This window comes from Hyaena hyaena, unplaced genomic scaffold (assembly GCF_003009895.1).
Source record: "Hyaena hyaena isolate Hyena2069 unplaced genomic scaffold, ASM300989v1 scaffold_37, whole genome shotgun sequence".
Taxonomy (NCBI): Eukaryota; Metazoa; Chordata; class Mammalia; order Carnivora; family Hyaenidae; genus Hyaena; species Hyaena hyaena.
The window spans coordinates 2,688,799-2,716,506 of record NW_024080669.1 but is presented as its reverse complement, the minus strand read 5'-3'; the positions used below and the strand labels follow the sequence as shown (position 1 = coordinate 2,716,506).

Below are 27,708 nucleotides of genomic sequence, written 5' to 3'. Positions count from 1 at the left end.
TGCTTTCCAGCCTGGAGTTTGGGAAGGGCTGACAGCCCTCTTGGCTTCTGGAGACCTTGGGGGAGCAACCACACACACACACACACACACACACACACACACACGTGTGTGTGCATTCACAGAAGCAGCGGACAGTGGAGGCAGAAATGATGAAGGTGCCTGGGAGCCTTTAGCCCAGAAGACATTGCAAATGGCCCAGTCGCTCTGGCCGGAGTCTTCATGCAGCCAGGGCTGTGAGGTGGGACGGGACCGCGGCCTAGGATTTCCGGAAGCGCACTTCACTCTGAGGAAGAGAACGAGGGAGAACAGGGTGAGGGTGGGCCAGGAATACAGATGCCGAGGGTGGGGGCCCAGAGCCTAAAATCCAGTCCAGCTGTCACTGGGCACTGCTCCTCAGAGACAACGGGGAACCATGGGAGCAGAGAGACCCACCAGACTGCATTTCCAGAGCGGCCACAGAGCTCTCTGTGCCGTTCTGCCCTCGCTCTGGCACAGGAAGGAGAGGGGAGCGTGGACCTCCTGCTTTACAGCCAAGATGGGAGGCTCAGGGAAGGTAGAGGCTGAACGGGGGCAGCAAGGCAGGGGTGAATCCCCACACCCCAAATCTCCATGAGGCTAACTTCCTGCCAAGGAGGGAGGCCATCTGCACACACCGCGCCGATGGGCTGTGTGAACTCACTCCTTGGCCATCCCGGGGACAGGACGGCGCTACCGGGGCCGGCAGCCAGCCTGGGCCCGCCCTTTTTCAAGCCTTCAGAGGAAAGAACTGGAAGGAGAGAGACTCGGGCAGCTGGGGGTGGCCTACCGTTCGACTCTTGCCCCGTCCCAGTCTTCACACCACAAGCACGAGGGGGTGGGGGGACCTCCGCCGAGCCCCTGGGGAAAGCCCGGGCCCTCTTGCAGGCACCCCACCTTTGGGAGCTCCCAGCCTGCCCCGCGCAGTGGCCCCTGCAGGCTCTCACCTCCATCTTGCTGTAGATCCAGGGGAGGACTTCCGTCACTTTGGTGTACACACCGGGCTTGTTCCTCTGGCCACAGCCCGTGCCCCAGCTAGTGACTCCCGCCAGGTACCAGCGGCTGTTCTGCTCACAGACCAGGGGCCCCCCGCTGTCTCCCTAGGGTCGGGGAGCACACATATCAATGGGGTGGGGGAGGTGGTCCTTAAGCAAGAAACAGCGGGCGCCTGATTCTCGCTCCAAACCCAACACCCCAGCACTCCCCAGGCCCCCTGGCTCTCAGGAACTGAGACCCACCCCAAAGCGGCCTCACCTGGCAGGAGTCTCTGCCTCCCCGAAGGTCCCCAGCACACATCATCCTTGGGGTGAGGTAACTGTCATAGACCAAGAAGTCATTGCATTTCTTAAAGTCAATGAGGTTGACCTGCACCTCTCGGAGGAAGGGCGATGTCTTCTCTTCAGTGAAGTGGAGTCGAGGAAAGAGAAGATGGGAAGGAGTGAGACTTTGGACAGCTTCACGGCCTTTCAGCCACCCAGCCAGACTCCCAGCTTCCTGGGAGTGGAGGGTACCATTCCCATGGCTGGCCAGCCAGCACACACACACTCCCACGCACCTACAACATAAGGACACACACGTGTGTACACATTCAAACTCAGCCCATCAGGATGCCTGCAGGCTGTACACTGCTTTTCTGTACTCAAAGCACGGCCAAATACACCCTTTCATTTGTTTTTCAGTAACTATGTGCCCTGAAGAGGTGCAATTAATCCATTCACAATTGGAGAAACTCGTGGCCGATGCTGTGACTCGCCCACAGTCATACCGCTGGTCAGTTCCGGAGCTGAGATCAGAACAAGGCTGCTCCCAGGCCAGTCACCGCCCCATCGCGCTGAGCAAGGGACAAGTGGCCATGCCTCTGGCAGCTGGCCAGAGTCTAACAGCGGGGCCAGCCAGGTGTGCTCGGGCCAAACGTAACCAATCGCACAGAACCAACATCAGACAAGGCCACTCTGTCTGTGACGGTGGGGAAGCGTGGCCAAACAAGGCCACTTCACACTCTTGTTGGAGGATAAACGAAAACAAGGGAGGTTACGGTGCAAGCCACAAAAAGACCAAATATCCCCTCTCTCAGCCAATGGGAGTGGCTACGGCCTCTTCACCGATGAGAGCTTTAGACTCAGTTTATCCTTAGCTCTTAGATGAGATTATTAAGATACCCAATCACGGAATTATCCCTGCTTCCTGAAAGCTTCCAATCTAGAGAAATGCTCTATTTCTTGGATTCTTTGAACCTCCATTACCAACCACCCAGCTCCTACAATACGTCCTTTCTAGCACTATTAGTGTGACTTGCACGGTTCTCCGCGATCTATGTCCCCCCTCCGTGCGATGAGCAATGAATCCAATGTGTTCACAACTACAGACGGTTTCCAGGTGGTCTTGGCTGGAGGACACCGTCATACCAACTGCTCTGACATATACTCGGGGATATACACATCCATCTTGGGTTGGTTTACGGGCTTTCACTTTCGAACGCTCTGTGGGAAGCTGTTTAGGGGATGCAGGCACCTGGTGCGGTCTGCATCAATGGAAGGATCTTAACCAATCAAGTGGAGCCTACACGGTCTGAATACAGGCTGTGCAGTGCGGTCAATCCTGGAAATAGTCTTTCTTCCCTTGTGAGATATGTGAATGAAGCGTTGGTGTCCTCACTGGGAGGTGGCATCTAAGGGTTCTGAGGAAATAAATATACGGGCCCTTATGTACAGACCTGTGTATAAACACATGTTGTGTGTACGTATAGGAAAGCTTTCTGCACTTACATAGCTGTATGTAAAAGTAGCTGACATTAGTGAAGCCTGTGTCAACAGCTGGGATTTTTTTCACTTGTACACGTGGCACTTTTTCTTTTGGTTGAGTAACGCTGCCTAGGCCAAGACAAACTTTTTTTTTTTCACTTTTAAAAAGAAATTCAGAAAAATTTCAATTTAATGGGGGCTTTTTCAATGGAAGAGTTTTTTCAATGGAAGAGATTGGGTCAAGGGTGGACATCGCAAGATTAAAAGTTTCTATTCTGTGCTAGTAGGTGGTCTGCCATGTGTGGGGGTGAGGTGAACACATACAACCCTCACCTAGCTAGGCCCTCCTCTGTATACCCCGGCACATCACCCCCCCTACACTCCGTACAGACGCACACGTACACACACACACACACACACACACACACATACAGCCCAGCCTCTCTGCCCCCTCACCATCTGTCTCCTTGGTCTTCCCAAAGCCTGTGATCCAGCAGGTCTCATTGAGGCTGAAGGTCTGTCCGTGCATAGGGAGGCAGGCAGGGTGGACATGAGCTGCAATGAGATCTCAAGACATCAGGGCAGGGACAAGCCTAGAGATCTGGGCAGGATGGTATTTCAAAGGGACAGGAGTCCCTCCTCGCCCCCAGACCGGTTCCGAATCTTCCGGGACCTTGAAGAAACTCAGTCACTGTATCTTGACCCTCCAGCCTTCTGGGCACTGTCAGAGTCCTTCGAGCATTCTGATTTCAGTGTGTGCCATGTGGGCAGAAGCTTATCCCTTGGAAGTTCCCCTGTGCCAAGCCGATCCCAGGCAGCCACACATCTCTGCCTCCTAAGAGTGGCTTTCCTGGTGGGACCCCCTTCGTGCCCGTCCATTGGAGCCAAGAGCAGCCGCAGGCTAAGTCCCAGGCATTATCACCATGGCATCTCAGCCATGTGTCCAGCCTGGTCTGGGGACAGCACCCACGGTTTGGCCAGGGCCTGAGGCACCCGCCCCCCACCCCCCACAGCTCAGACAACCTCTCCAGGTGGGAAGAGCACATCCCTAGAGGCACAGATCACAAAACCACTGCTCACTTGCTCCCGTGCTCAGAAACATCTAGAAGGTGCCGTTGAAGATCACTTCACAAGCTTTCTCTGAGGACCGGCACCCTTAGACAGACCAGCGCATGGACCACCAAACCCCAATTTGCAAGAGGAAATTCTCAGGTGATAGAATGCTTGCAGTGTCCCTAACCATTTGTTACGCTCACTGCAGCTTCCTGCTAAAACAGTGCCCGACACATGCAACGTGCTCAACAAACAGAGCAAGGAAGAAAGGAAGGACAGACACAGAGGAAGGGAGGGCAGGAGCGAGAATCAATGCTAGATTCTTCCATAAAATGGGCTTTAGTTTTGGTGCCTAACACATTTCTCTGCTGGAGAGTAAACAAACAAAAAATAAATGAGGGTTAATAAAAAGGGGGAGGGGTCGCCTGGGTGGCTCAGTCGGTTGAGCGTCTGACTTTGGCTGAGGTCATGATCTTGTGGTTTGGGAGTTTGAGCCCCGCATCGCGCTCTGGAGACTGCTCCGGATTCTGGGTCTCCCTCTCTCTCTGCTCCTCCTCACTCACGTTCTGTCCCTCTCTCTCTCAAAAATAAACATTTAAAAAAAAATTAAATAAATGAGGGAATGGCATCAATTATTAACCAAAAAAAGCAAAACACAGTTTCTTAAAATATGCTCATTTTTAAGATGTAGGGTCTTAAAAACATGTGACACTGTTATATATTCCACTCATTTTTATGGAGGGATTACATGTATCAGTGAGTTTTCCTGAGATTTTGCCAATAGTACTAGGACTTCATTTTTCTGTAATTTTTTTTTACATTTATTTATCTTTGAGAGACGGAGAGAGACAGAGCGCAAGTGGAGGAGAGCCAGGGAGACAGAGGGAGACACAGAATCCAAAGCAGGCTCCGGGCTCTGAGCTGTCAGCACAGAGTCCAATATGGGGCTCAAACTCACACCCTGGGAGATCATGACCTGAGCCGAAGTCGCTCACTCAACCAACTGAGCCACCCAGGCGCCCCCAGTACTATAAATTCAAAGTGGTAGGCCTGCCGAAGGAGTTTAAGAAAATCTGCCTGATTTCTAAATCAAAAATCAGGGCACATGGTCTGACCAGAGGACTACATAAATCTAAGCTGTGAGACTCAGATGACGCATGTGCTTCCTGCCCAGGGGCCTATCAGAGTCCGGAGAGGGGCTGCCATGGTCTGAAAAGCACGTGCAATATTATAATACCTTTCATTTGGTTTTACAAATTACTTAATTTGATTTGGAATTCCAAATAACATTAAGGGGGCTTGAGGTGGTTGGAGATCTGGATGGTTAGCCAAATGGAGTCTGGGTTTGGCAAGACTGGAAAGTCCAATTTTGGTCCTGTAGACCGATCGCCCCCTTTGGGGAGGGCATGAGGGGCAGGGCAGGGGTAGTGGAGTGCCCCTCACCTCGAAGTCCCTGGGCTCCACTAACCAGGCTGGTGGACAGGAAGGGGGCAGAGACTGTACGCCCGCTGGTGGGCGTGGCTCTGAGTGGGAGTTGCTCGGGTGGGCGTGGCTCTGGACCGGCCCCACCCCATAGAGGTCTGCCCTGGTTTCCTCCTCCTCACTCCACTGTGATGACCCGGTGTCTGAGTCATGACCGATACCACCTCTGTAATTAATGTGCCAAGAAAGACCAACTCACAGGCTCAGAGCAGGAGAAACCAGAGACTGGACTAACCAGAGAGCCCTCCAAGGTTTCTGGAAAGCCTGGTGCACTCAGCTATCGTTCAGGGAAGCCCCACCTGTGCCAGCTGTCCTCACCATCATATCAATGACCTCTAGGGACTGTCTGTGGGGGTCACCCATTGTCCTATTTGCAATTGCAATGGAGAAGCCTGGTACATAGCACCAGACACACATTAAGTCCTGAGTAAGTTCACAAATGAGTGAGTGCATTAATGAACGAACAACTCCCCTAGCCTTTCCCTCCTACAGTCAACCTCACGGCAACCCACTTGTGGAATGTGTTCTCAACTGCAGTGATAGCAATTAGCCAGCAGAGAGCCCAGAGCAAAGAGCATTGCTCAAGAGGGGGGGATCCCCCCTGGGTCCTGTCCTGGAGCGGCCACTTACTGCTTCATTGCCTTGGGTAATTTTCGCTCTCTAAAGCTCCATCTTCTCAAATGTAAACCGAAGCTTATAATAGTACCTGCTCTACAGGATCGGTTTTGAAGAGTCGAGTGTTACCGCAGATGTAAAACGATACCGCAGACGTGAAACGCCTACCACGGCGCCCAGCCCCTGGTAGGTGCTCAAGAAATACACATGAAACAATTCAGTCTGTTTACACTGATGGAGACCAGTATCTGAGCCTTGTCTCCGTCACCAACTTGCAATGCGAGATGCATCATTTGGGGCAACCTTATTTCTAGCCTCTGGGCCTCAGTTTCCTCCATGGTAAAGTAGGGGCGTCCCATCAAATGATCCCAAAGAGCCTTTGACTGCCACTGTGCGGAGGGTCTGGAACCCCCCAAGAGGGGTGTACGGATGCAGCCGGGCTGGGGCTTCCGGGTGGCCTGGAGGAGCCGGGGTGGGTGCGCCAGGAGTTGATTCACTCACCGGACAAGGTCAAGGGCTTGGAGAGCCGCATGAGGGCGATGTCATAGTCATCCTCCTCGTCCGTGTAGTTGCCGTTGATGATGATCTGGGAGATGGAGGCCGCCTCAGGCAGCTGCAGCAGGTTGCTGGTCCCCGCGTAGACCTTCCAGCCTTCCAGGATCTTCTCCCGGGTCCTGCGGGAGCCACAAGAGAGCGGGGGCTGGTGGGGCCTGGTGGCAGCATCCGCTGCACACAGGGAGCCAGCTTACAGGCAGGGGGATGGAGGGAATGACTCTAAAGGGAGCCCTCTGCCCCAGCCCTGGGCTCCGAGCCAATCCTGTCTCCACAGCCCATGGTGAACTGGGCACCCTGCACCTCCCAAGAATGAAGGAGAGTGCACGGGCACAACCGCTGAGCGTTCACCCCCAACTGCCTCCTCGTTGCGCCACCGGGTTCCCTACATGGTGGACAGGGCGCATCTTGGCAGAAATGGAGCTTTAGATGGCACAAGCGGACGTGCCGAAGACTGACTCACGACTGAGAAAGCGAGTGCCCTCCCGGCCTCGTCCTCAGAGCCCTTTCCTGCTCACAGGCTCAGAGGGATGAGCCTGACTGGTGACAGAAGCTGACCGCTCTACCCTCCCTGCGATCCCCACCCCTCAAGTCCCGGGTCGGCGTTCTCGATTCCTCGGGCTCCCCTCCTGTAAGTTCCTGTTGCAGGAAGTGGAGGCCTCTTCAGGGGCAGGCCCCCCAAGCCCTTTCATCTGTCCGCCTCACCCTCCCTCGGGGTCAGCAAGGTCACTCTCTCATCATGGGCCTAGCTCGGAACTAGCAGCCCCAACTCACACTCCCAGGACCAAATCGCAACGGCAGATCATTAGATCATGGCCTCGGCCACACCAGTGCCACCCGGCCCTCGGGGGGGGGGGGCCGGGGTCACAACCCAAGCCCCTCTCAGTCTGCCATTGGTCCTTCCTAGTGATTCCCAACCCAGGGTGATCACCCGACCCTCGGGCACTTACACAAAGAAGCAGTGAGCAGCGGTGAGCACCCACTGGGCGTCAATCAGCGTCCCCCCACAGATGTGCGTGGTGCCATAGTGCAGACTAACTTGCCAAGGCCACTTGCTCTCCGGGGCCAGCGCCCCTCCCACGATCCGCCCGGTCATGGCCCTCAGTCCACAGTCTGGGGAGAAGCAGAAGAGACGAACCGTGACCTCTGCAGCTCTCAGAGCCACCGTTGTGCTCCCTGGGTCCAGGGCAGGCTGAGGCAGCCCCATCCTGAGGGCACCCACCCACCCACGACACTGCTCAGCTCACTGAATCTGAGCTGGCTTGGCCGTTTCCTGCCAAAGCAGAGCCAGAGGTTAGATTTCTGGGATCACCTGGCAGGAAGTTCCATCCTAGGCGGGTTCCTCTTTCCTGCCACGCAGTCACTCTTTCCTTAACTTCACAAGTGCTCACTAAGTGCCTGAAGCTTTGAGCAGTGTGCCAAGCATCAAGGTCATGGTGGTGAACCCCAGGGCTGCCACCAGGAGTGCAGGGAAGCACACCAAGTCTGACAGGGCCCTGAACTGATGGGCACGGTGACGGGGACCTCTACCATTTCCGAACAAAGGAGAGATGAACTTTCCCTGATGTGCAGGTGCATCTGGGGCCACAGGGTTCCCCAGCGGGTCATTTAGGGCTACTGGGGACCCTGCATGTACCCCAAGGGAACATTTCCAAGCACGCTCTGGAGTGAATCCTGCGCCCAAAATTGTGGACAAGGAGGAGAGCCCTCAGAGTTTGCTCAGACATGGGTCCTTTTTTTCTTTGAAAGAGGACAGAGTGAAGAAGGAGCAGCGATCTGAGGGGGTGGGCACTGTGTAGTCCCGTGCCTGCCTGCTCTGGGGAGCTCCCCTCCCTGGGTCATCGCAGAGAGCACAGCACTGTGGGCTGGTTAACAGCTTGGGATTTGGGGTCAGACCCGAGGTTGGATTCTGGCTCCCTACCTACCGTCGGGTCTGAAACCAACCAAGGCACACATTTCAGCCCCTTATCAGTAAGTGGACAGTAATCGCATCTGCCCCGTGAGAATCACATACAACTGTGTTTATCAAGAGCACAGTGCCTTATGCATAGAAGGTACTCAGCAAACATTGGCCCTAGATCTCGTTCTGCATCTGTTGATATGGGAGCTTTAAGCTGGTCCAGATTGGCTCTCTCAGTCCTTCCCATCACCTCAAATCCATGAGATTTGTTGTTCATCCCTGGTATAAACAAGGTTTCTGAGCTGAGCAGAGTCAGGAGACAGGGAAAATGCTACCCTGAGACTGTCCCAGTGCCTTACAGGGCCCCCAGCCCTGAAGCAGGCCTGCTAGTTAAGACCATCTTCCTGGCTTGGACCCCCAGGGCTGACCATCTCCCCTAGAGAGGTCCCACCCCTCTGCTCCCTGACTCCCACCCCACACAGGCCACCGTCCAGGAGGAAGAGCATCTTCTTACGGGAACACTGGAGAGAGACATACCGCTGGGAAGGGCATTCAGACCTGCAGGAAGAGATGCAGAAGATGTGAAAAGGGCACATTGAACACCTCTTCCAGGAAGCCTTCCCTGCTGGACCCTTTCTAAGTTCCTATCCCATTTCTTTTGCATAATGAGAGATTCTGATCTCCCTCCCAGAGAGCCAGACCCTTCCAGTGCTTTCTCCAGGAACGGGGATGGCTCCGTGCAGAGCATCCCCACTCTTGTCCGCATCCCCTGGTTTTCTTTTGGTAGGTTGCACACACTTGAATAGATCTATGTCCTTTGAACTCAGGACTTCATTGTCCCAGCAATCTTCCACAGCTGAACAGGTGGCCTGACCCCCTCTGACAGTCCCTCAATGCTCCTCCGGCAATGTAGTGCACAAAACACCTACACAAAGCAGGCATCCAGGGTACAGCTGATCCGTTCCTTCCTTTCCCTCTCCTCCCCATCCCTTTTTCTCTGGGAGTCCTGTTTCTTCTTCCCCTTCCCCAGGGTAAACTCTGCTAGCTGGTGGAACATGCCCCAGCCTCCCACTTAGCGGGAGTGGGGTGGAGACAAGGGCGGAGCCACAGTATAAAGACAGATGGCCAGCAGGGTCTCCCCGTCCCTGACCACATGCGCCTGGCACTCCCTCTTCTGCTGCTCCCCCCCGCCTCTGCTCACCCCAGTGATGTCTCTCCCTTCCCACCCCATGCCCACTCCCTGCAGAAGCTTCTGATTCAAACACCTGGCTGCTGGTGGCCCCAAGGTTCACTCGTAGTCTCTGGCAACCAGATAAACTCTGTGCCACCCTGACCTTGAGGTGCTCTCTGCACCAAGCTTCAATCAGGACTTTTAAGTCAGGAGGCAGGTAGCAAATGAGGGCTGTTTCTGGGAAGCTCCTGACATTCACCACGGGTTCCGGGCGGCTAGGTCCGAGAATGGCCAAAAGAGAGGGGCTCCTTGACTCAAAGTGCTCCACCATTTCCCTGCGCACAGGTAGGCATCCTAGCCTGCCCCCCCAACACCCGCCCCCCACCCACCGCACCTGTAGAGGCTTTCCTGGAGGGTAGAGTTGTATTTGGAGACTGAGAGGCTGCTAGCAAGATCCCTGTGGGCCACCTCGGTCGTCCGGTAAGCACTGTAAGGGAGGGGAGGGAAAGAAGAATGAGCCCCCTTCAGTCAGACTGCCCCCGTCCCCCCCCACACACCCCTGCGTGCATCAGAGTCCTGCTGGGAGAGGCCAGAGGCAGTTAAGGACCAAAAACACTCAGAGCCTGCCCACGTATTCCACCGCTGTCCCCACCAGCCCTGTGGTTTTCAAAGTGCGGTCCATTCCCAAACAGCAGCATCCGCACCACCTGGGAACTTGTTAGAAATGCACGTTCTTGGGTCCTCTGAACCTCAGACCTACCGAACCAGGAACTTCGGCTCTGTGTTTTAACAGGCTCTCCGGGTGATGTCGGTGCACATGCAAGCTCGAGAAACACTGACCTGGCCCTTCTCTGGCCAAACCGTGACCCACGGCCAGCGGCAGCCGTACCCCGGACCTGCTGAGCCGTACTCTGCATTTTAAAGATCCCCACGTGAGGGGTTTGTACATTACAGTCTGAGAACCTCGTAGTCGCTTACGAGACCTCAGACTATAGTGTATATAGGAATCACCTTGGGGCGTCTGTTAGGCAGGTTCTAAATCCTAATCCAGAGATTCCGATGTTGGGATGCATTTTAACCAGCACCCCAGGTGATTCCGATGCGGGTAATGCATGGATCCCTATCTGTATGGCACTTCCATGCATTTCTAGAATGCGATACCCCTTGCACGAGAATGCACCTTCTGTGCGAGCCGGTCTTCTCCCCGGGGACTCCTCTGTTCCCTGCTCTCTGCCAGGTGCCCCCTCCCTATTGCGTGCCCATATAGTGCTTCGCATGTATCCTTATCATTACACGTCACAGTGCGTCATGGTTATCGGTTTGAGCCTCTCTCACCCACACCACAGCGGAGATTCCCTAAGGGCAGGGATCTTGTCTGAGGGCCACTTGGTCTTTGGCACATATAAAATCTCAATCACATCCTTTGAATAAACGCCACTATCTACTGAAGCCCGAGGGAGGCTCAGATTTGCATAAGGTCTCTAGACTCCATGATGAAAGATGACTATTATCTTCCAGGCAGATCCCTTAGGTCCCTCTCTCGCGATCAGAACTCTGAGGCTGAAGCGAGGGCAGAGAACAGGTTCTAAGCCCCAGCCTCTGAGCCCCGGTTCTCAAAGTGCTTCTTCCGCAGAGTGATCTCAGTGACATCCTAAGCCCTTCTCCCCATAACCTCACACACATTTCTGAACTCCCAAAGTGCAGCCCATGAGGGAGGATGGAGTTGGCTATGCGGCCCAGAAGTAAGGGAAGGATGGGGGAGCCCTCAAGCAGGAAGGCTGTGCTAACCCTACTCCCCGCCCCACCCACGAGCATCAGCTTTGGTTGGAAATCTTTACAGCCAAAGATTCTGAAGACTTTACCTGACCACAGCTACCCGTGTGGTACTTACCTCCAGGGCCACTGTCTCTTTGCATAACTCAAGAGTGTCCTGAGCTAGTGCTCTCATCCCTGGCCCCCGAGAATTCTTTTCTTATCTTTTTAAAATATATATATTTATTTACTTTGAGAGAGAGCATTTGAGCACGTGGGGAAGGGGCAGAGAGAGAGAGAGAGAGAGAGAGAGAGAGAGAGAATCCCAAGCAGGCTCTGCGCTGTCAGGACAGAGCCCCACACGGGGCTCAAACTCACAAACCGTGAGATGGTGACCAGAGCCAAAATCAAGAATTGGACGCTTGATGGACAGAGCCACCCAAGTGCCCCTTCAAGGGTCTTTTTAACCTGAGTTTCTCACATCGAGCCTAAGAGGCCCTTGCAAAGAGCCCGAGGCATCCCAGAAGCTAGGACCGTGGGGAGGGGGTTACCTCACGAAACCCAGCTGCTGGCACGTCTTCTCCGAGTAGGAGTCATTCCAGCTGTCACTGCAGATGGGAAGCCACTGATGGGAGGATCCAGAGTAGACTTTAAGCAGAGACTTGCTCCAGTCAAACCTCACTGCCGGGCAAGAAAAGGGCAGGGCGGGCTCTCAGTACCCAGGAAGCTCCAGATTCCTGAGGACCGTCCTGAGCAAGGCTCTGAGAGGCTCCTGTCCTAAGGATCCTGGCCGGTGCCCGGGAAACGTCCGGGAGCCACGTCCAGGAGGGAATGATCACTCGCCAGGGCTCAGAAGCCTAAGGCACTCAGTAAAGGCAGAGCCAGGCCAGGGGCTGGTGGGGCAGAGAGCTCTCCTTGCAACGGGACCCAGGGGGCCATTGCTGGGAAACGGCGTAAGCACTGCCAGGAGCCATCACCTCAAGAGGCAATGACATGCCCGAACGAGAGAGTGACAAGGGGTAAAAGGTCTCTGATCGGACTGCGTGTTTGGTCACAGGGAGACATGGTTACAGGCAATGATACGCATGAACACACAGGTGACGCACACTCACAGACACCTGCTTCGGGGCTCTGCAGGACAACACACCGAAAAACCACAGAGGATCAGCGCTGAAAGAGCTCTCTGTGCTCATCGAGGCCAGCTGTTTACAAACTGACTTTATGAAACCACAGGGGTGCCAAGCCAGGGGTCACCTGCTGGGCAAAGAGCAGGGGCATGTGGACGGGGCCCTGGACCCCACACCTGCCTCTGGCCAGAGCAGCTCTATTTTGTCTGAGACTCGGGAGTTGGTCAGATTCTGAGAATCACTAGTCTTGTCCATTTCACTCATTTTACAAATGAAGAAACTGAAGCCCAGAGAAGGTCAGTGACTTGCCCAGGTCACACAGCACTCAAAGCCGGGTTTCAGACCCTAGTCTACTGTGACGAGAACCCAGGTCCTCCGACTCTCTGCCCACTGCCTCCAATTCAAGCCCATACACAATAGCATGCACACACACGCTCTCGCACACACACTCGTGCCCAGCGACCTTACCGCAGCCCAGTTCGTCACTCCTCAGCTTACAGTCCACGATCCCGTCACAGCGCATGGCATGGATGGGGCAGCTCTCCACTGGCTCCTTGTACTTGATCCCCGTGTGGCCCCGCCAGAAGTAGACTGGAAAACAGTGAGACACACAGCTGCGTCACTGCCAGCCCCGGGGAGACCAGACACTAAGCAGCCCGAGGCCCTGGGGGTTCTCAGACACCGACCTGCAATCCCTCTTGGACTCTGGGGTTCTCTTCCCCCATCTGTATGGAGAGAAAGGCCGCTCAGGAATGCTCCAGAATGCTCTGAAAAGCTCCTGCAAGCAGGGTAGCACCAGACAGACTCAAGCAGCCACCCAAAGAGAGAGAGAGAGAAAGAGAGAGGGGCAAAGAGAGAGACAGAGGGAGAGGGAGGTATGGAGGCAGGAACTGCTTTGGAAGTTCCCATGCCCTAGGTGGGCCAGAGTGGCACCCAGAGAAAGCCTCCTCCAGCATTCCAGAGACCCCTCTCCACGTGTGGCCCCTCTGACATCCCTTCATCTCTGCTCTGTGGTCGTGGCAGACACATTTCTGTCTATAGTCCATACAGGCAATCACTAGCCACCCTGTCTTCTCAAAGACCATTCCTTTGGTCCCAGGAGCTCCTGGATTTTCTGCCTCCTCCCTCTTCCCTAAACAAGGGATGGCCCCTTTGCTCAGCTCTTGCCTCATTACTTGTCTTTATGCCTTTAAATGTCTTTCCACCCAAAGAGCAACTCTAGGTGGCTGATTCCCAAATGCACAAGCTTCACAAACCACGTGTGAAAATCAGCCTCCTGGCTCCCTCTGTCTCCAACACCAACCTCTTCCCAAACTGGGAGTCCCGTCCCTCCCAACTGGAGACGGCTTCCCATGAATGCCCGAGAAACTGGAGTCTAACTCCTCACCCTGCCCCCCAGCCTCAGCCTACGCCTCAGCCTCGCCCACTGCTTCTCCCACCGGCCTTCTACCACACGCTCCATCTCCCAAGGTGAAGGTCACCTTTGTGTGTCTGCGCCTTCCAGACCCAGGCACCAATGGCACCTAATGTTTCGGACTTGCCCCTCCTCTCTGAGCCCCGGGTCTTCCGCCTCCCACGCCCTGGGCACCGAGGCTCCGGGGAACCCTGGTCAGCCCCCCTCTGAACGCTGTGGGGCCGCATGTGGAAGGGCTACCTTGACAGTCAGGGGACTCCAGGAAACGTTCTGAAACCACACCATGACTCTAACTCTATCCGGGGGGCCCACCCTTGGAGGCCACGTCACCCTTCACGGGCCACCCCCCTCTCAGAGGACTGCCCCGTGAGGGGAGGGGCAGGAAGGCAGGGCAGCAAGTCCTGGCTGGAGCGTCCCGTGGACACCACGGGGCAGGCGCTGTGCCGAGACCTTTACGGGCATGGTGACAGTGATGCCACCACCTTGTCGGGCATGTGGGGACACTGAGGCTCCAAGTGAATTCATTTGCTGTGGTCCCACAGCTGCTAAGTGGCCGAGCCGGGAGGCTGTGGTGGGAGGGGCCGTGCCCTTAACCAGCACACCACCCCCTACACTGCCTGCCTAGCCCCCTTCCTGGAGCAGCCGGACTGGCCCGCGTGTCCGTCCAGCCGGCTCCTCGCCACGCGGTGCTGCCTCTTCAACAGCCTGGCCCCCAGCCTGGCATGTAAGGCTCTCAGCAGGGGGGCCCAGCTGCACCGAACAGATGGCCCCACGTCCGCAGATGCTATTTTCCTCTCCGGCCACGTGGGGCCCTTCCCTTTCCCCCAGCGCCCACTGTGCCCACCTGCCCCCAACGTTTCCTGCGGCTGCTTATCCTGCCCGGATCCCCTGTCCACGTGCCCTCCCGTCTTCCAGGCCATCACCTGACTCTTCGTGAGGGGGCCTCTACCGCCCCAGCCCACACAGCTGTCACCTCTTCCTAATGGTCACCTTTGACCTTAATTATTTCCAGCCATGTCCCTCGGAAGACTGCCATCTCCCTGAGGGTGGGGTGTGCTCCTTCCTAAGGTCCCCCACTGCTAGGCCCGTGGCGGGCTCCCTGGCAGAGAGCTCTAGATCATGTCCTCCATCTCTTTTCTGAAAGGAATGTGGGGGGGGGGGGAAGGGGGCGGTTAAGGAGGCGTAAACCCCTGAGCACTTTATCCCATTGTCTGAAAATGCCTGAGAGGCTTTCTCTACTCTGGGTTTTGTTTTGTTTTGTTTTTTGAGTTCTAAAAAAATAATTAGCATTTTTAGATTTTGTGCCATTATCTCATTTATTCCTCGAAACCCAGTGAAGCCTCTAAGAGCGCTGACAGGGCACACAGTAAGTCAGATGAACTGAATGAATTCAATCCCGTTGGAAGATGCAGACACCGAGCTCAGAGTGGTTCGCTCTGCCGGGCAAGACGCCCAGGAAGCAGCACCAGCGAGGCCTGCGCCCGGTTCCCCTTCACCCGGCTTCCTCAAAGGGGCCTGGGGGCACGGGGGTCCAAGGCCATTTGCGGGAGTGTCTGCGAGGGCACGGAAGCCAGGCGAGCGTGTGTTCCCCGCTGGGTGTCCCTGCGGCCTGCCCCCACCCAGGGGACCCCACTCCAACCTGCCACGACCAGAGCCCGCCCCTGCTCCCTCCGTGAAACTCACAGAGGACGATGAGCGACACCACGAGGGCGATGAGGAGGAGGATACATCCGATGAGAGGCAGCCGCTTCTGGCCCTCCTCCCAGGTGAACTTGGGCAAGCTGACGCCTAGAACGGGGCAGAAGCAGGGGAGGGTAAGGCTGCTGGGGGAGGTCCGGTGCAGCGGAGGAGGGAGAAGGAAGCAGGCTGGCCCTGGAGGGGCCCCATTAGGACCCCTGTTCTTCAGAATATGGCACCGCCTCACCTGATTCCTGCGGTTCCCCTTCACTGAGCATCTACTACGGGTCAGCCAGGCATCTGCGAGCTTATCTAATTCTCACGGCCACCGTGTGAGCTTGGCATTACCACGCTCATTTCATACACGGGGAAATGGAGGTTCACAAAAAGGTAAAGAACTTGCTCAGGGTTCCTTGGCTAGTGAATGGCAGCGAAAGGTTTCAAGTCAAGGGTGTCTGTTTCCAGAGGCCACCCCCCCCGCCCAGTGTCCCCTCCCCAACCCTTGAGAAGGGGAGACTGGGAGAGAGATACTCCTCCAGCCAGTTTGTATTGCGCCAGTGGGGACATCCCGAAGTCTAGGACAGAAGGAGGGCAACGTAAGGATGGGCAGGGCCAGCCCCAAGGCCCATGTGGCCGCTGTGACTTCCAGCCGGCACCCGAGTCATAGAAGCCAGTTTGGAGAGCTGGGGGTTGAGAGCACCTGCCTGGTCAGAATCTCTCCTTTTCCTCCTCGACCACAGATGGATCCGTGATCAGGACGCTGCTCCAAGGCGGACCCTGGGCTCCCAGCAGACCCATGGGGCAGCCTAAGGAAAGAACTGGAACCCTTGCTCTCCAGATCTGTCCTCTGACCCACGCTGCTCAGCCCCCAAAGCTACAGCTGCTTCTTTGGACCCGGTTCTTCTCCCCTACCCCACTGGCCCCAATTTTCTGCTGTCTCAGGCTTGCCTGTCATGGCTCCTTTCTGCCCCCCCCCCACCCCCAGCTGTTCCCCGCTCCTTCCCACACATCACTGCCCGGGGGGCAGAGGAAGTGCAGAGAGTGCCCATCGACTCCTTCCCTGAGCTCTTGCCTTTCCCGCAGTGTGCGGGACTCCTTACCTGGGCTCTCCCTGGTGGCCCTGGTGGCTGGCGCCGGCCTGGCAGGAGATGCCCGGATGGGCACGGCCCCCACTGGAGTTGCTCTAACAAGGTACACTCTCGTCGGAGAGGAGGTCGTGGAGGCTGACCTGGCAGATGATGACCTGCCGGATATTGACCTGGAAGGGGAGGCCCGGGCTGGAGACGTCCGTGCGGGGGAAGCATTCTGGAAACAGAGTGAAGGACATCCCTCAGGCTGCTGCCCTGAGAACCCACCCGGCCAGCCATCAGCCCTGCTGAGCCAGGGGATAAACAGCCCAGGGCAAGAGGCCGGGGATGAGCCACCCCCACTGCCCGCCACCCCCTGGCAGGGAAGCATCTGAGAAGAGAGCGTCTCAGGGTGGAGTGCAGGTTCACAAAGCCTGCTCTCCCCAGCTCCCTATACTCTCTCCCCATCACAGGGGCCTGCGGTGTGGGCAGAGGGCAGTGGGCCACCTGCTTGGGCCTCGGGGGGCCCCTGCTTTGGCTACATGTGTCTAGAGACCTTCACTCTGAGAGTCGGTCAAGGAGATGTGGTCCCCTTTGGGCCCCTCTTCACTTCTGTGAGCCCACACCCTGCCCCTTTCCCTTTCCCTTGTGTGCGCTGGATTTAGAAAACCCCGTTCGTACTATGAGCTGTCATTGGAAAGGGTGGAAAGCACTTGCTTAAAGAAAAGCCCTGGCCTGGCTTGAACCCCACCCTTCTCAGCACCCTAGAACTCCCTCGCGCTCAGGCCCCTGCACCTGCATGCAGTTGTGCGCGCCCAGGTGCCGACTCACCAATGCACCAAGGAAACGGGGGGAGGCAGAATCAGAAGAAGGTGTAGGCTGGGGTAGGAGTGCGCCCCTTTCGCACAAGATCCTTAACCCCCCCGGCTACAGGTGGAGTGCTTGTTCACCTAGATCTGGCACTCTAACGGATGGGCACAGAGGACTTCACCCGCTCCCAAGCCTTAGGTCGAGGTACCCCCTTCATCCTCAGAACAGCCCTGTCACCACCCCCCACTTTTGCACAGGGGACACAGAAGCAGAGAGACTAAGCAAAGGTGATCAAGCTGTCGTCGCTGGAGAGTAGCAGGGCAGAGCGTGTGTCCAGAAAGTCAGGCTCGGAGGCCAGCTCAACCGCGAGGCTTTGCTGCCTCTTTGAGGAGGGACGAGGCAGACGGCACAGCAGCTGATCTTAGGGGCCAGTTCGTGAAAGCGGAGCCTCTGGGGTGCTCTACAGCAAAGAGGGGGCTGGTGAGCAGTCCTCCAGGGCCCCCGGTCCCCATCACCTCCCTCTGGCCCCTTACACCATCTCTACCTCTTAAGGCCCCTCTGGAAATTCCCCGGAGGCAGCGGGTGGGGGGGAGCTGGGAATTGACCTGGCCCAGGGGCCGCACCTGCCCCTCGTCCTAAGTCCTGCTGAGCACTGACTGGGCTGCTCAGGAAGGCGGGAGCAGCAGGGACAGTTAGGGCAGCACAGCCACGCAGGGGGCACAGTGGGCAGGGCTGTGTAGAGGGGACAGGCCGGGGACCGCAGGCAGCTGTTCACATCCTTCACCTGCCACGGCACTTAACATCTGACAGTAGTAAGCAAACCAATTAAGAAAAAGTCTTCCTTGTTAGAACAGCGGCCCAAGGCAACACCATCATCCCTACTGTGGGGAGATGGGGGGCTTGTTTTTAAACTCCCTTTTCTAAGAGTCAGAGGTAACTGGTTTGGTCACTCTCTCATTGTTCTGAGGCTGCGAGATGAATTCAAGGAGGAATCTCGAGCCCCTGACCAAACTCGGCTTCCCGCCCGCAGGGACTGGGAGCCATTATCTCAGGGACTTACTGGGATTAATTAATGGATGTGGGTAAATGCACACGGACCCAGGTGCCCAGCCAGCCGAGCAGGGACACACCTGTGTGTGTTTAGGGGCCCGAAGGTCAGCTGCAGCTGCTGCTAACACAGCTGAGCCAGAGCTCGGATTCGGGGACTAGATTTTTCCACAAAGTGAAGACAGGTGAGCCCCTGGATGCTTCACAGGGAACAGGACTTGGGGTGCACGCGGGGTGAGGATGTCTGGAAACTACAGCATGCGTCAGCTGACAGCATTGGCTTTGGAGGCAGGCCAACCCGGGTCTCCATCCCCCATCCAGCAATGTGACCTCAGGCAAGCCGCCTAACCTTTCTTCTTCTTAATCTGTAGAATAGGACTAATAATGCCGAGGACTCAATGAGATAAAATGGAAAATCTCTTGCCTGTATCTGGCACAGGGCGGCTGGGCAGGGAATGGTCATTTCTCTCTGCCTTTGCGTCGGCCCGCACAGCACCCGGCTGGATGAGCGTTAACAGCCACGAGGCATGACCAGAGGGCTGACAGGTGGCGGGAGCTCATCTTAGGGAGATAAAGGCCAGACTAAGGCCCTTCTAAGACCCAGGCTGTTTGGAGCCCTGTGCTTCCCACCAGCAGTGGCCTAAGCCTTAGCCCCTGCCGGGATCCTGGCACTGGGCAGCTCACCTGGCCGGCCGGGCTTCCCTCCCTGCTCTGCCCACACGATAAGCTTTCCCCACCCTTGGAGGCCAAGTCCCATATGTGTTATAATAAAATAATAGTTTACAGGGGCGCCTGGGTGGCTTAGTCGGTTAAGCGTCCGACTTTCGCTTAGGTCATGATCTCGCGGTTCGTGGGTTCGAGCCCCGCGTCGGGCTCTGTGCTGACTGCCAGCTCAGAGCCTGGAGCCTGTTTCAGTCTGTGACTCCCTCTCTCTCGGACCCTCCCCTGCTCAAGCTGTCTCTCTCTCTCTCTCTCCTAGAAATAAATAAAAACATTAAAAAAAAATAATAGTTTACAGTGTATAGCACTTTACAATTTACAAAAAACTTCCATGTCTGTGGTCTCATGAGGTCCTCACTCCGTTCCCTAGGGTTGGGTGTTTTTAGAAGCCTATTCGACAGATGAGGAAACCAAGGCTCAGAGCTCAGACCACCCAGAATCACCCGGTCAGGATTCCGCCCCAATCCCATGTGTGTCTGAGATCCCCTGCCTTCTCGAGTCGGTAGCAAGAGCCCCCGACACAGCCTTTTCCCTGCACCTGTATAGGGACGCACATTCTGCATTTGTGACATGGCCTGAGGACTGCGCCCTGGGCCTTGGCAGGGCTGGGAGCACCGTGGGGAGCCTGGCCGTGGGGTCTGGGGGTTCCACAGTGATCTCAGCCTTGTGGAACTTTCTGGCAGGAATCACGGGTGGGTGCTGCACCTGCCAGGACCTGGTGGAGCCTGGGGACGGAAGAGGTGGGATGCCAGTCATCAAGCACTCTCCACGCCAGCAGGCGACTCTGGGCCAGTGACTTAACCTCTTTGTACCTCAGATTCCATAACCGTAAGATGAGCCAATCACCTTGCTTCATAGCATCGTTGTGACAGACGCCCTATGTAAAGGAAGGACTGGGTGACCATTAGCTGTGACAGTGGGTGTTTGTCTGGTGAAGACAATGGACTTGAAATAGAAAACTCTGTGTTCAAACATGACTGCGTCCATTCCTGAATGGGCTGCTTTGGGCAAGTAAGTTAATACTTCAGTCTATCTCCACACACGTAAGATGGGACTGATCTCGCCTCCTTTCCCTCAGTCGCTACAGGATACACATGAAAGAGCCTGGTTTATAAATGTGTGTCATGCCACAACCAAGGTGGCAGCCCGTTAGGTGCTTAGCTGGATCCCATCTTGACCTCATCAAAGCTCTTTACAGCGGTTAGTGTTAGCCCCATTTAGCAGATTTTGAAACTGAGGTCCAGAGAGGTTAAGAATGTGCCCAAACTCACATCTCAGGTGAGTGAAAGGGCTGGGAGAGTCTAGACCCACAGTATCACGAGTGTCCCCACGAACTTCCTTCCCTTCCTTGAGGCTTACAGTGTGTAAAAGCTTCCACACTCTTCCGCGTGATTCTCACAGTCTGCTAGCAAACCGGGCAGGAGCCACGATCCCCGATGAACACAGGATGAAGCCGGGAGCAGGGGACTAGAGAGCATGCCCAAAGCCCCCGAACTCATCGGTGGGCTTGCAGGGACTTATCCTAATCTTCTGATTCTCATTCAAGAGCTCGGGTTGTCCCCACCTGATCAGGACCCCGTGGCCCTGGTCCTGGTACCGCATCACCATGGCAGGAACAGAGGGGCCCACAGCTGGTGGGGGCCCAGAGGGAGATGGTGGGAAGGCTTGGGGGAGGGAATTAGACCAGAAGGGTAGCTGGCCGGGGTGGGGGCGGGGCAGGCACAGCAGGAAGCCTGGTGCAGCCAGAAGGGCAGGAGGGGGGACCTCCCGAGCCTTGCTCAGCCCTCTCCCCAATGCTCCGCCTGCACGGTCCCAGTGCGCCCCCCCGCGGCCCTGGTGCACAGGAAGCAACGAGAAGAGGCCCAGAGGCAAGCAAGGGTCTAGGCCGGAGACCCCCACGGGTCCCTGTTCTCGGGGTCCAGAGAGAGCTGGGGTGTGTAAAATGCGACTCATCTTGGGCTCAGTCCCGAAGGGGATGAGTAGTCCCCAGCCAGACTCTGGAGCTGCTCACTCTGAGCCTCAGGCTGGCACAGAGCCTGCCCAGGGCCGGGGAGCAGGCGTGGGGGGGGTTGGGGGTTCACAGGGCAATAGGCAAGAAAGAGCTGGGGGTCCTAGCCTCGGTAGAGCAAGCCCTCTGGCATCAGAGCCGCTGGGAGACACGTACAGTTTCGGGCCCCGAAGACCAGGGCGAGAGTGGCCTGAGCCCAAGCCCCACCTGAGAGCTGCCATGTGGGGAACCATGAACCCCAGCAGGGACAGCAGTATGGACAGGCAGTCCCTCAACCAAAAGCAAGCAGCCTTCAATAGTGAGGCTGTCCTGCGCCCCCTCCCTGACTCTGAACATCAACCTGAACCATCACAGGATGCGGGGAAGAGAACGCTCCGGGGACCCCAGGATGCTCCGGGGACCACTGGAATAGAAGCTTCCACTGCCATCCTTCTGTACCCATTTCACAGCCTGCTCCCCTCCCTGCTAGAAGTTCTCCCTGCTGTCTAACCTACTATAGCAGCAACTCGTTTCCTTTCCTCAATTCTTGGAGAGCAGCTGCTGACATTCCAGCCTCCCTCCGGGTGGCCTGGACTCACCCTCAGAGCAGATGTGTTGAATAGGTGGGGGACAGAGAGAGAGGAGACTTCTCGCCCAAAGCCCAAGATACAAGGGGCCGAGCCGGGACCAGAACCGGCTCAACCCTGGCCTTTGCCGGTGAGCAGAAGACCCAGAATGGAACGCAGATGGCCCACGCAGGGTCCCCCACAACCTGCCTGCGGCCGAGAGACTCCTCAGTCTGCACGTGGCCAGATGGACAGGGCAAGGCCAGAGCATGGCTGACTCTGGACCACTTCCCCACTTCCCTGGCCGAGCATGGCCAGTCACTCTTTCCTGGCCCTCCTTCTCCCGCCCCCCCCACCCCCCCACCCCCCCGCCCAGGGTGCTGAGATAAGTCCCTGCGGTAATACAGCGGTGAGCCTGGTAGCACAGCCAGGCCTGTACCCCAGACAGTCACTGCTACCACCTGCCTGTGTCTCTGCAGCACCCAGGGGTCCCTACTCACAACAGACCCCTGGGGGCGTGCGGGGGCAGGAGGTGGCCTGGCTGGAAGGCAGGCGGAGCAGGGATCCACGGGAAGGCAGCGAGCGATGGGCCAGGGAGAGGGCTGAGATGGGCAGTCACTCTAGCTCTGGGATCCTTTCCAAGCACTTTCCTGAACAGGAGTCCATAAGGATTATTATTTCCATTTTATAGTCAAGGAAGTAGAGGCCTAAAACATTTGTGTGCTCTCCCCAAAGTCACTTAGGTATGTCTTACAGCAGAAGAGGCACTAAGACCCAGGGCCCCTGGCACCTAGTTCAGATTGCTTGGCTTTGCATCTGCCCCTACAGAGGGAGCTCCGGACTCTGCTCAGAGACTGTTCTCCAACCACAGGAAGCAGCCTGAACCCTGGGCCAGAAGCAGCATGGGCCGCTCGGAGCCCAGGGCAGGCCGGGAGAAGAGCCTAGCAAAGGGCTCCTGTGAGACCTGAAGAACGTCCACCCAGGTGACAGCAACGATAACACGACTACGTGACCCAAGGGCAGGTCCGTCAGGGCCGGTTCTAGTCCAGCACAAGCTGGTGGGCCTCCCTCCTCAGCCCTGGGCCATCCCTTCATACAGCCTGCATCACCTTCCTGATCAGGTGATGAAGGCCCAGAAAGGCAACGTGATTTGTCTAAGGTCACACAGCCAGGCAGAGGCGGTACGGGACCCGAACCCTAACCTTCTGGGTCCTGTTCTTCGACTGCTGCACATCACTGTGCTCTCCCACAGCCCCTTACCAGGCCCCAGTGGGGAAGGACTCCTCACCAGACTGAGGCCCTTGTGGCAGCTTCTCTCTCCCAGTGAGTATCAAGGATATTCAGAGTGGGGGCATAGGCAGGCCCCCAGCTTGGGCTAGGCAGGGAGAGGTGCCCCAGGCCCCACGGGAGGCACTAGAAGGTACCAGGAAAAACCAGAAGCTCCTTTCCGCAGACCCCAAAAGGCCCCCTTGCCTGTTGGGAGCAGGGGAGCCCCTGGGCCACGGCGCAGGAGGCCTGAACCCATCCCACTGTGGACTGGAGTAGACTGAACTGGTCTCCAAGGAGCTAGACTGAATTGGGATGGGGTGGATGATGCCTCTTCCCTACCCTACTGCTCAATCCAGGCTTCATTGTAGCTCCAGGCACACAGGGCTCCCTCCCTCTGCCCCCTCTCCCCGACCCCAGAGAAATCCCACAAATACAGGCTCCCCTCAGAGCTCCAGACTAAGAAGCCGAGTGGAGGCGTCCCTTGGCCCAGGCCTGGGAGGCCCTGGGGAGTCTTGCTCTGCTCCCACCCCCGCATGACCTGAAGGACAGCGGCATCCGTCTTGGAATCTCAGCTCCCCGACCGATACGATGAAGGGAGGACAATCCACTGTTCTCAAGCACTGTTCCCAGGGCATTAGAGGTTCCAAGGAAATGTCCCGGTGACCTGCACAGCAGGGAGGGGCTTGGAGTCCTTCACCCCACTCCAAACAGAGACGGTCCCCTTCGCAATTTGTATAGTGGGCTCCACGTACCATTTCATTTGAACAAAAGAGACTGCGGCTACAAAGAACTTGAAAATGACCGGCCTGGCTGAGCACTAAATTTCCTTCTAATTTACGATGTCTCGTGAAAAAGCCTCAGGGATCCCCGTTAGACCAGAACCAGAACACCTCGTTGTCCATTCATTAGTTTATTCATTCATGCATGTGTCCATTCATCAAGGGATTTAAAGAACATCAAAGGCCCACGACTGCCAAGCAACTAATATTTGATTGCCCAGGGACTTGCTGCGTCAGTTTCCCCCCATGTCCCTTCTAGGCCAATGCTGGGGTGGTGACACAGTTCCGGGCTGGTACTTAACAGCGGCTCCCCGGATGGTCCTATCGGAGAAGTCGCACTCCACGTGGTCCCGCCAAGATCCTGGCAAAGCCCTGGGTCCCCGAGCTGGCTTCCCTTGCCCGTCCCCGCAGCACCCTGGCCGCCTGGCTGGGCACAGTCCACCCGCCGCTGCTGTTCCAAGAGGAAGCTGTTTTGCCAAAACAAGACACTTAAGCTAAGTGGCCATTGTTACATCAGTCGGACTTCCCGCCCAGCACCCCCACCTGGAGCCCCATATACACACTCCCACACATGCTCATTCACAGTTGCCAAGTCACAGGGACAAGGTGGGGTGCGGGGAGGGAGCAGGTGGGATGGGCCAGGTGAAAGGCTGCTCAGCACCAATGGTAACATGGGTCGCAGAGGTCTCGGGTGAGGGCAGCATGCCTGGAGGCGCCAAGAGCAGGTGCCAAGGTCCTGGGGAAGCCTGCACTATGGGGTTGAAGGTATGGTGACCGGAGTCTATTGGTCTTCCATCTTGGGAGCCTGCCCAGCCCCCTGAGGGGAGGGTGCCTCATCCTGGACTAGACCTGGGACCACCAGCTGGTGGTCCAAGTCCAAGCTCTCAAGTCCACGGCATCTGTGGTCTTGGACTGATTGAGAACCTGGTCTATTTTAAGAAGACCCATCTACAATGTCTTATTGCTTTATCAGCAGGTCCATTTAGTCTTTCTATAATAAGCATGGCACTTCTGTAAGCATTAAGAAGGTGATGCCTTTTGGATAAAAAAAAAAAAAAACACACAAACACACACTACTGCTGAAGAACAAATGCACATATCCAGTGTGCATACCTCTGACCCCATTCTGTATAATTCCAGAGACTGTCATGGAACCAGAAAGGGGCCAGGGGGAGGGAGGAAGAACTCTGTTCAACCCTCTTCTTTGGTAGGTGGGAAAACTGAGGCACGGAAAAGAGATATTTGTCCACATTGTTAGGGGAGTCAGGACTAGCCCCTAGGAGATGATGGAGGAAGATAATCTGAACACTCTATGAATCTCAATCTCTCTCTCTGCCAGGTGCTATTTAGAAAGAGCCTTATAGGTGAAAGTCATTATTCTAAAGCTCCTCGAAGTAGAATCTATCTTTATTCCATTTTACAGACAAAGAAACTGAGGTACAAAAAGGTTAAGTGAGGGGCGCCTGGGTGGCTTAGTCGGTTAAGCGTCCGACTTTCGCTTGGGTCATGATCTCGCGGTTCGTGGATTCGAGCCCCGCGTCGGGCTCTGTGCTGACTGCCAGCTCAGAGCCTGGAGCCTGTTTCAGTCTGTGACTCCCTCTCTCTCTGACCCTCCCCTGCTCACGCTGTCTCTCTCTCTCTCCTAGAAATAAATAAAACATTAAAAAAAAATTTTTTTTAAACAAAAAGGTTAAGTGATTCTCCACCAAAACATGGGTCAGTCTTCTGTCCACACCATGCAGTCTCCTCTGAAGACAGAGAAGCTGCGAGCCTTCTCCATCTCCTGTCCAAGGTCCCCCTGAAGACTCAACCAACACGCACAGGAACTTCATCAGGCTCACGTCCATTGGCCACCAGCTTCCTCACTACTTTAAGGAGCCGAAGGGCAAAAAGCACCATGTCCATCTCCCTGCGATGAAGCCCTCAGAGAGAACGCACGGACTTAGACAACCAGTTTCTCCCAGTCTGCTCCTATTCAACTAATTGTTCTGAAGAAATCTGCTGCAGGTAAGATTAAGAGACCCGGGCAGCTCTCCCCCGCCCCCCCCCCCACTTCAAGCTCACTATCTTGGAGTTTCTACCCTAAACAAGGAGGTGAATTTAAGCACTTTCAATAAGGGAATAGTGGTCCAATGCTTTCATTCCAAAGTACGTTAGGACAGTCTCCCAGAATGAACGTGGCAGCTACCATACCACTTAACACCTCTTCCACTGGGAATGAAAAGTCTGCCCCCGCCACTGCACCCCTCCGGTGACCTTCTATGTTGGCCCCTAACTCTGGAAAGATGAGCATTATAAGCAGATGTCACCTCTGTCACCCTGCCCAGGGACTGGCCCTACCATCGTTCAGACAAAGCAGCCCTTCTCGTCCTCTGTGTTTAGGGATCATCAAATGCAGGCCTCCAGAAAGTCACCAACAAACATGCCCTGTGGCTGTAACTGAGGGTTCACCTTCCCCACACCTCAGACAAAACTCCATTCTGCCCCATGCATTGCCCTTACTGCTCACAAGAGGCTCCAATGAGCCCAGAGGCCTGGGACCAAATGACCTTGTCGAGGTAGAGACAGGAACCAGGGAGAACAATACAGAGGTCCAGAGGGAAGCCTGGGAAAGAAAATTCAAGAGGGGGCTGGAAGAATGGGGAAAATGGTGACGGTAAAAGTTGCAGAAACAGAGCTGGGGTTCAGAACGAACCACAAGTCAGCGATAAGCCAGAACATAGGCTGAGCTGATCCTTCTCAAATCCAGAGCTGCCCCATCCTTCCCAGAGTCTCCGATTCTACTACATCGGTAAAGAGCCAAAAAAGGTGGAGAGGTGTAGAAAGCAAGTCCTAAGGAGAAATTAGAGCACAAGACGAATGTCCCTCGAGAAAAGAAAGCTGAGGCACAGTTGAACAAAATCTTTGGACGCCTTCATGTGTACATAACTGGCTTTTCCCCAGAGGACGCTCTAGCTGCTCTCTACCACCAACAAGAACAGAAGAAGAGGTAAGGAGCTGGAGTTGTAGCAGAAAGAAATAGTTAGACGTAAGGAAGCCCTTTCCAAGCATGAATATTATGAAGCCTGAAAGTAACCACAGGATATTGACAAATCTCCTTGAAGATACTAAATATTCAAAGGGGCGCCTGGGTGGCTTAGTCGGTTGAGCGTCTGACTTTCGCTTAGGTCATGATCTCGCGGTTCGTGAGTTCGAGCCCCACGTCGGGCTCTGTGCTGACAGCTCAGAGCCTGGAGCCTGTTTCAGAGTCTGTCACTCCCTCCCTCTCTCTCTGACCCTCCCCTGCTCACGCTGTCTCTCTCTCTCTCCTAGAAATAAATAAAACATTTTTAAAAAATGTATAAAAAATATTCATTGAAATCACTTATTCTAGGGTGGCCTAGGAGTCTAGTGAGGGGGTTGGCCAGGATAACCCCAAAGCCCATTAGAATGCCAAGGTTCAGTGACTTCTCAAACCAGCAAAAGTGATGATCTAACAGCTTTAATGCCCCGGCCAGGGTGCTCCCAGGCCACAGAAGAGGAGCCCAAACTTCAGGCACAGCCCTGTGGTGCTTCCTGAGCAGATCCCAAATCCTATCCACTCCTCCCAGGGGCCCCTCTTAGAAACCAGGATAAAAGGAGGCCAAGCAGTCTCAATCCCAAGTAGCTTCAAATGAGAAGAGGCACACCCGATCTCCCCCAAACCGGAGGCATACAGGTGACAGTGCCTCACCTACCTCCCAGCCCTATCCCTGCTTCCTCAGCACCGGGAAGTTCTGGCCCAAGGCCCAGGGACACTCACCCGGCTGCCGTCCCTTTCCATGGTCTCCTGAGGGGTGAGGCTGCCAGACTCAGCTGATGGCCGCAGGAAGATCCATGTTGGTCCCGGGCATGTGGGGAAAAGGGGGCTGGAAGGCTGAGGGCCAGCCCCCACCCAGTGGGGCGGGGAAGCGGGTTGGGACTTGTGAGGTAATCTCAAGTATAA

General features: G+C 55.8%; 1 protein-coding gene across 1 annotated transcript; it reads right to left on the bottom strand.

Annotated features, from left to right (window-relative positions):
* Positions 1-256: 256 nt before the first annotated feature.
* TMPRSS13 (transmembrane serine protease 13) lies at positions 257-27,546 on the bottom strand. Its single transcript, XM_039229267.1, has 14 exons — positions 27,526-27,546; positions 16,600-16,804; positions 15,506-15,610; positions 13,095-13,133; positions 12,877-12,999; positions 11,833-11,962; positions 9,924-10,016; positions 8,873-8,916; positions 7,409-7,571; positions 6,408-6,580; positions 3,213-3,311; positions 1,270-1,412; positions 963-1,115; positions 257-283 (listed from the first exon to the last, which is right to left on the bottom strand). The coding sequence occupies exons 1-14, from the start codon at positions 27,544-27,546 to the stop codon at positions 257-259; spliced, it is 1,518 nt and encodes a 505-aa protein (XP_039085198.1).
* Between the last annotated feature and the right edge of the window lie 162 nt (positions 27,547-27,708).

Coding starts and splice junctions, on each gene's coding strand:
- TMPRSS13 (XM_039229267.1), bottom strand. CDS start 27,546: ATGGAAAGGGACGGCAGCCGG. Junction 15,611..16,599: donor GGCCACCAGGGAGAGCCCAG/GTAAGGAGTCCC, acceptor GCCCCGTTCTAG/GCGTCAGCTTGCCCAAGTTC. Junction 1,413..3,212: donor GAAGACCAAGGAGACAGATG/GTGAGGGGGCAG, acceptor ACTTCACTGAAG/AGAAGACATCGCCCTTCCTC.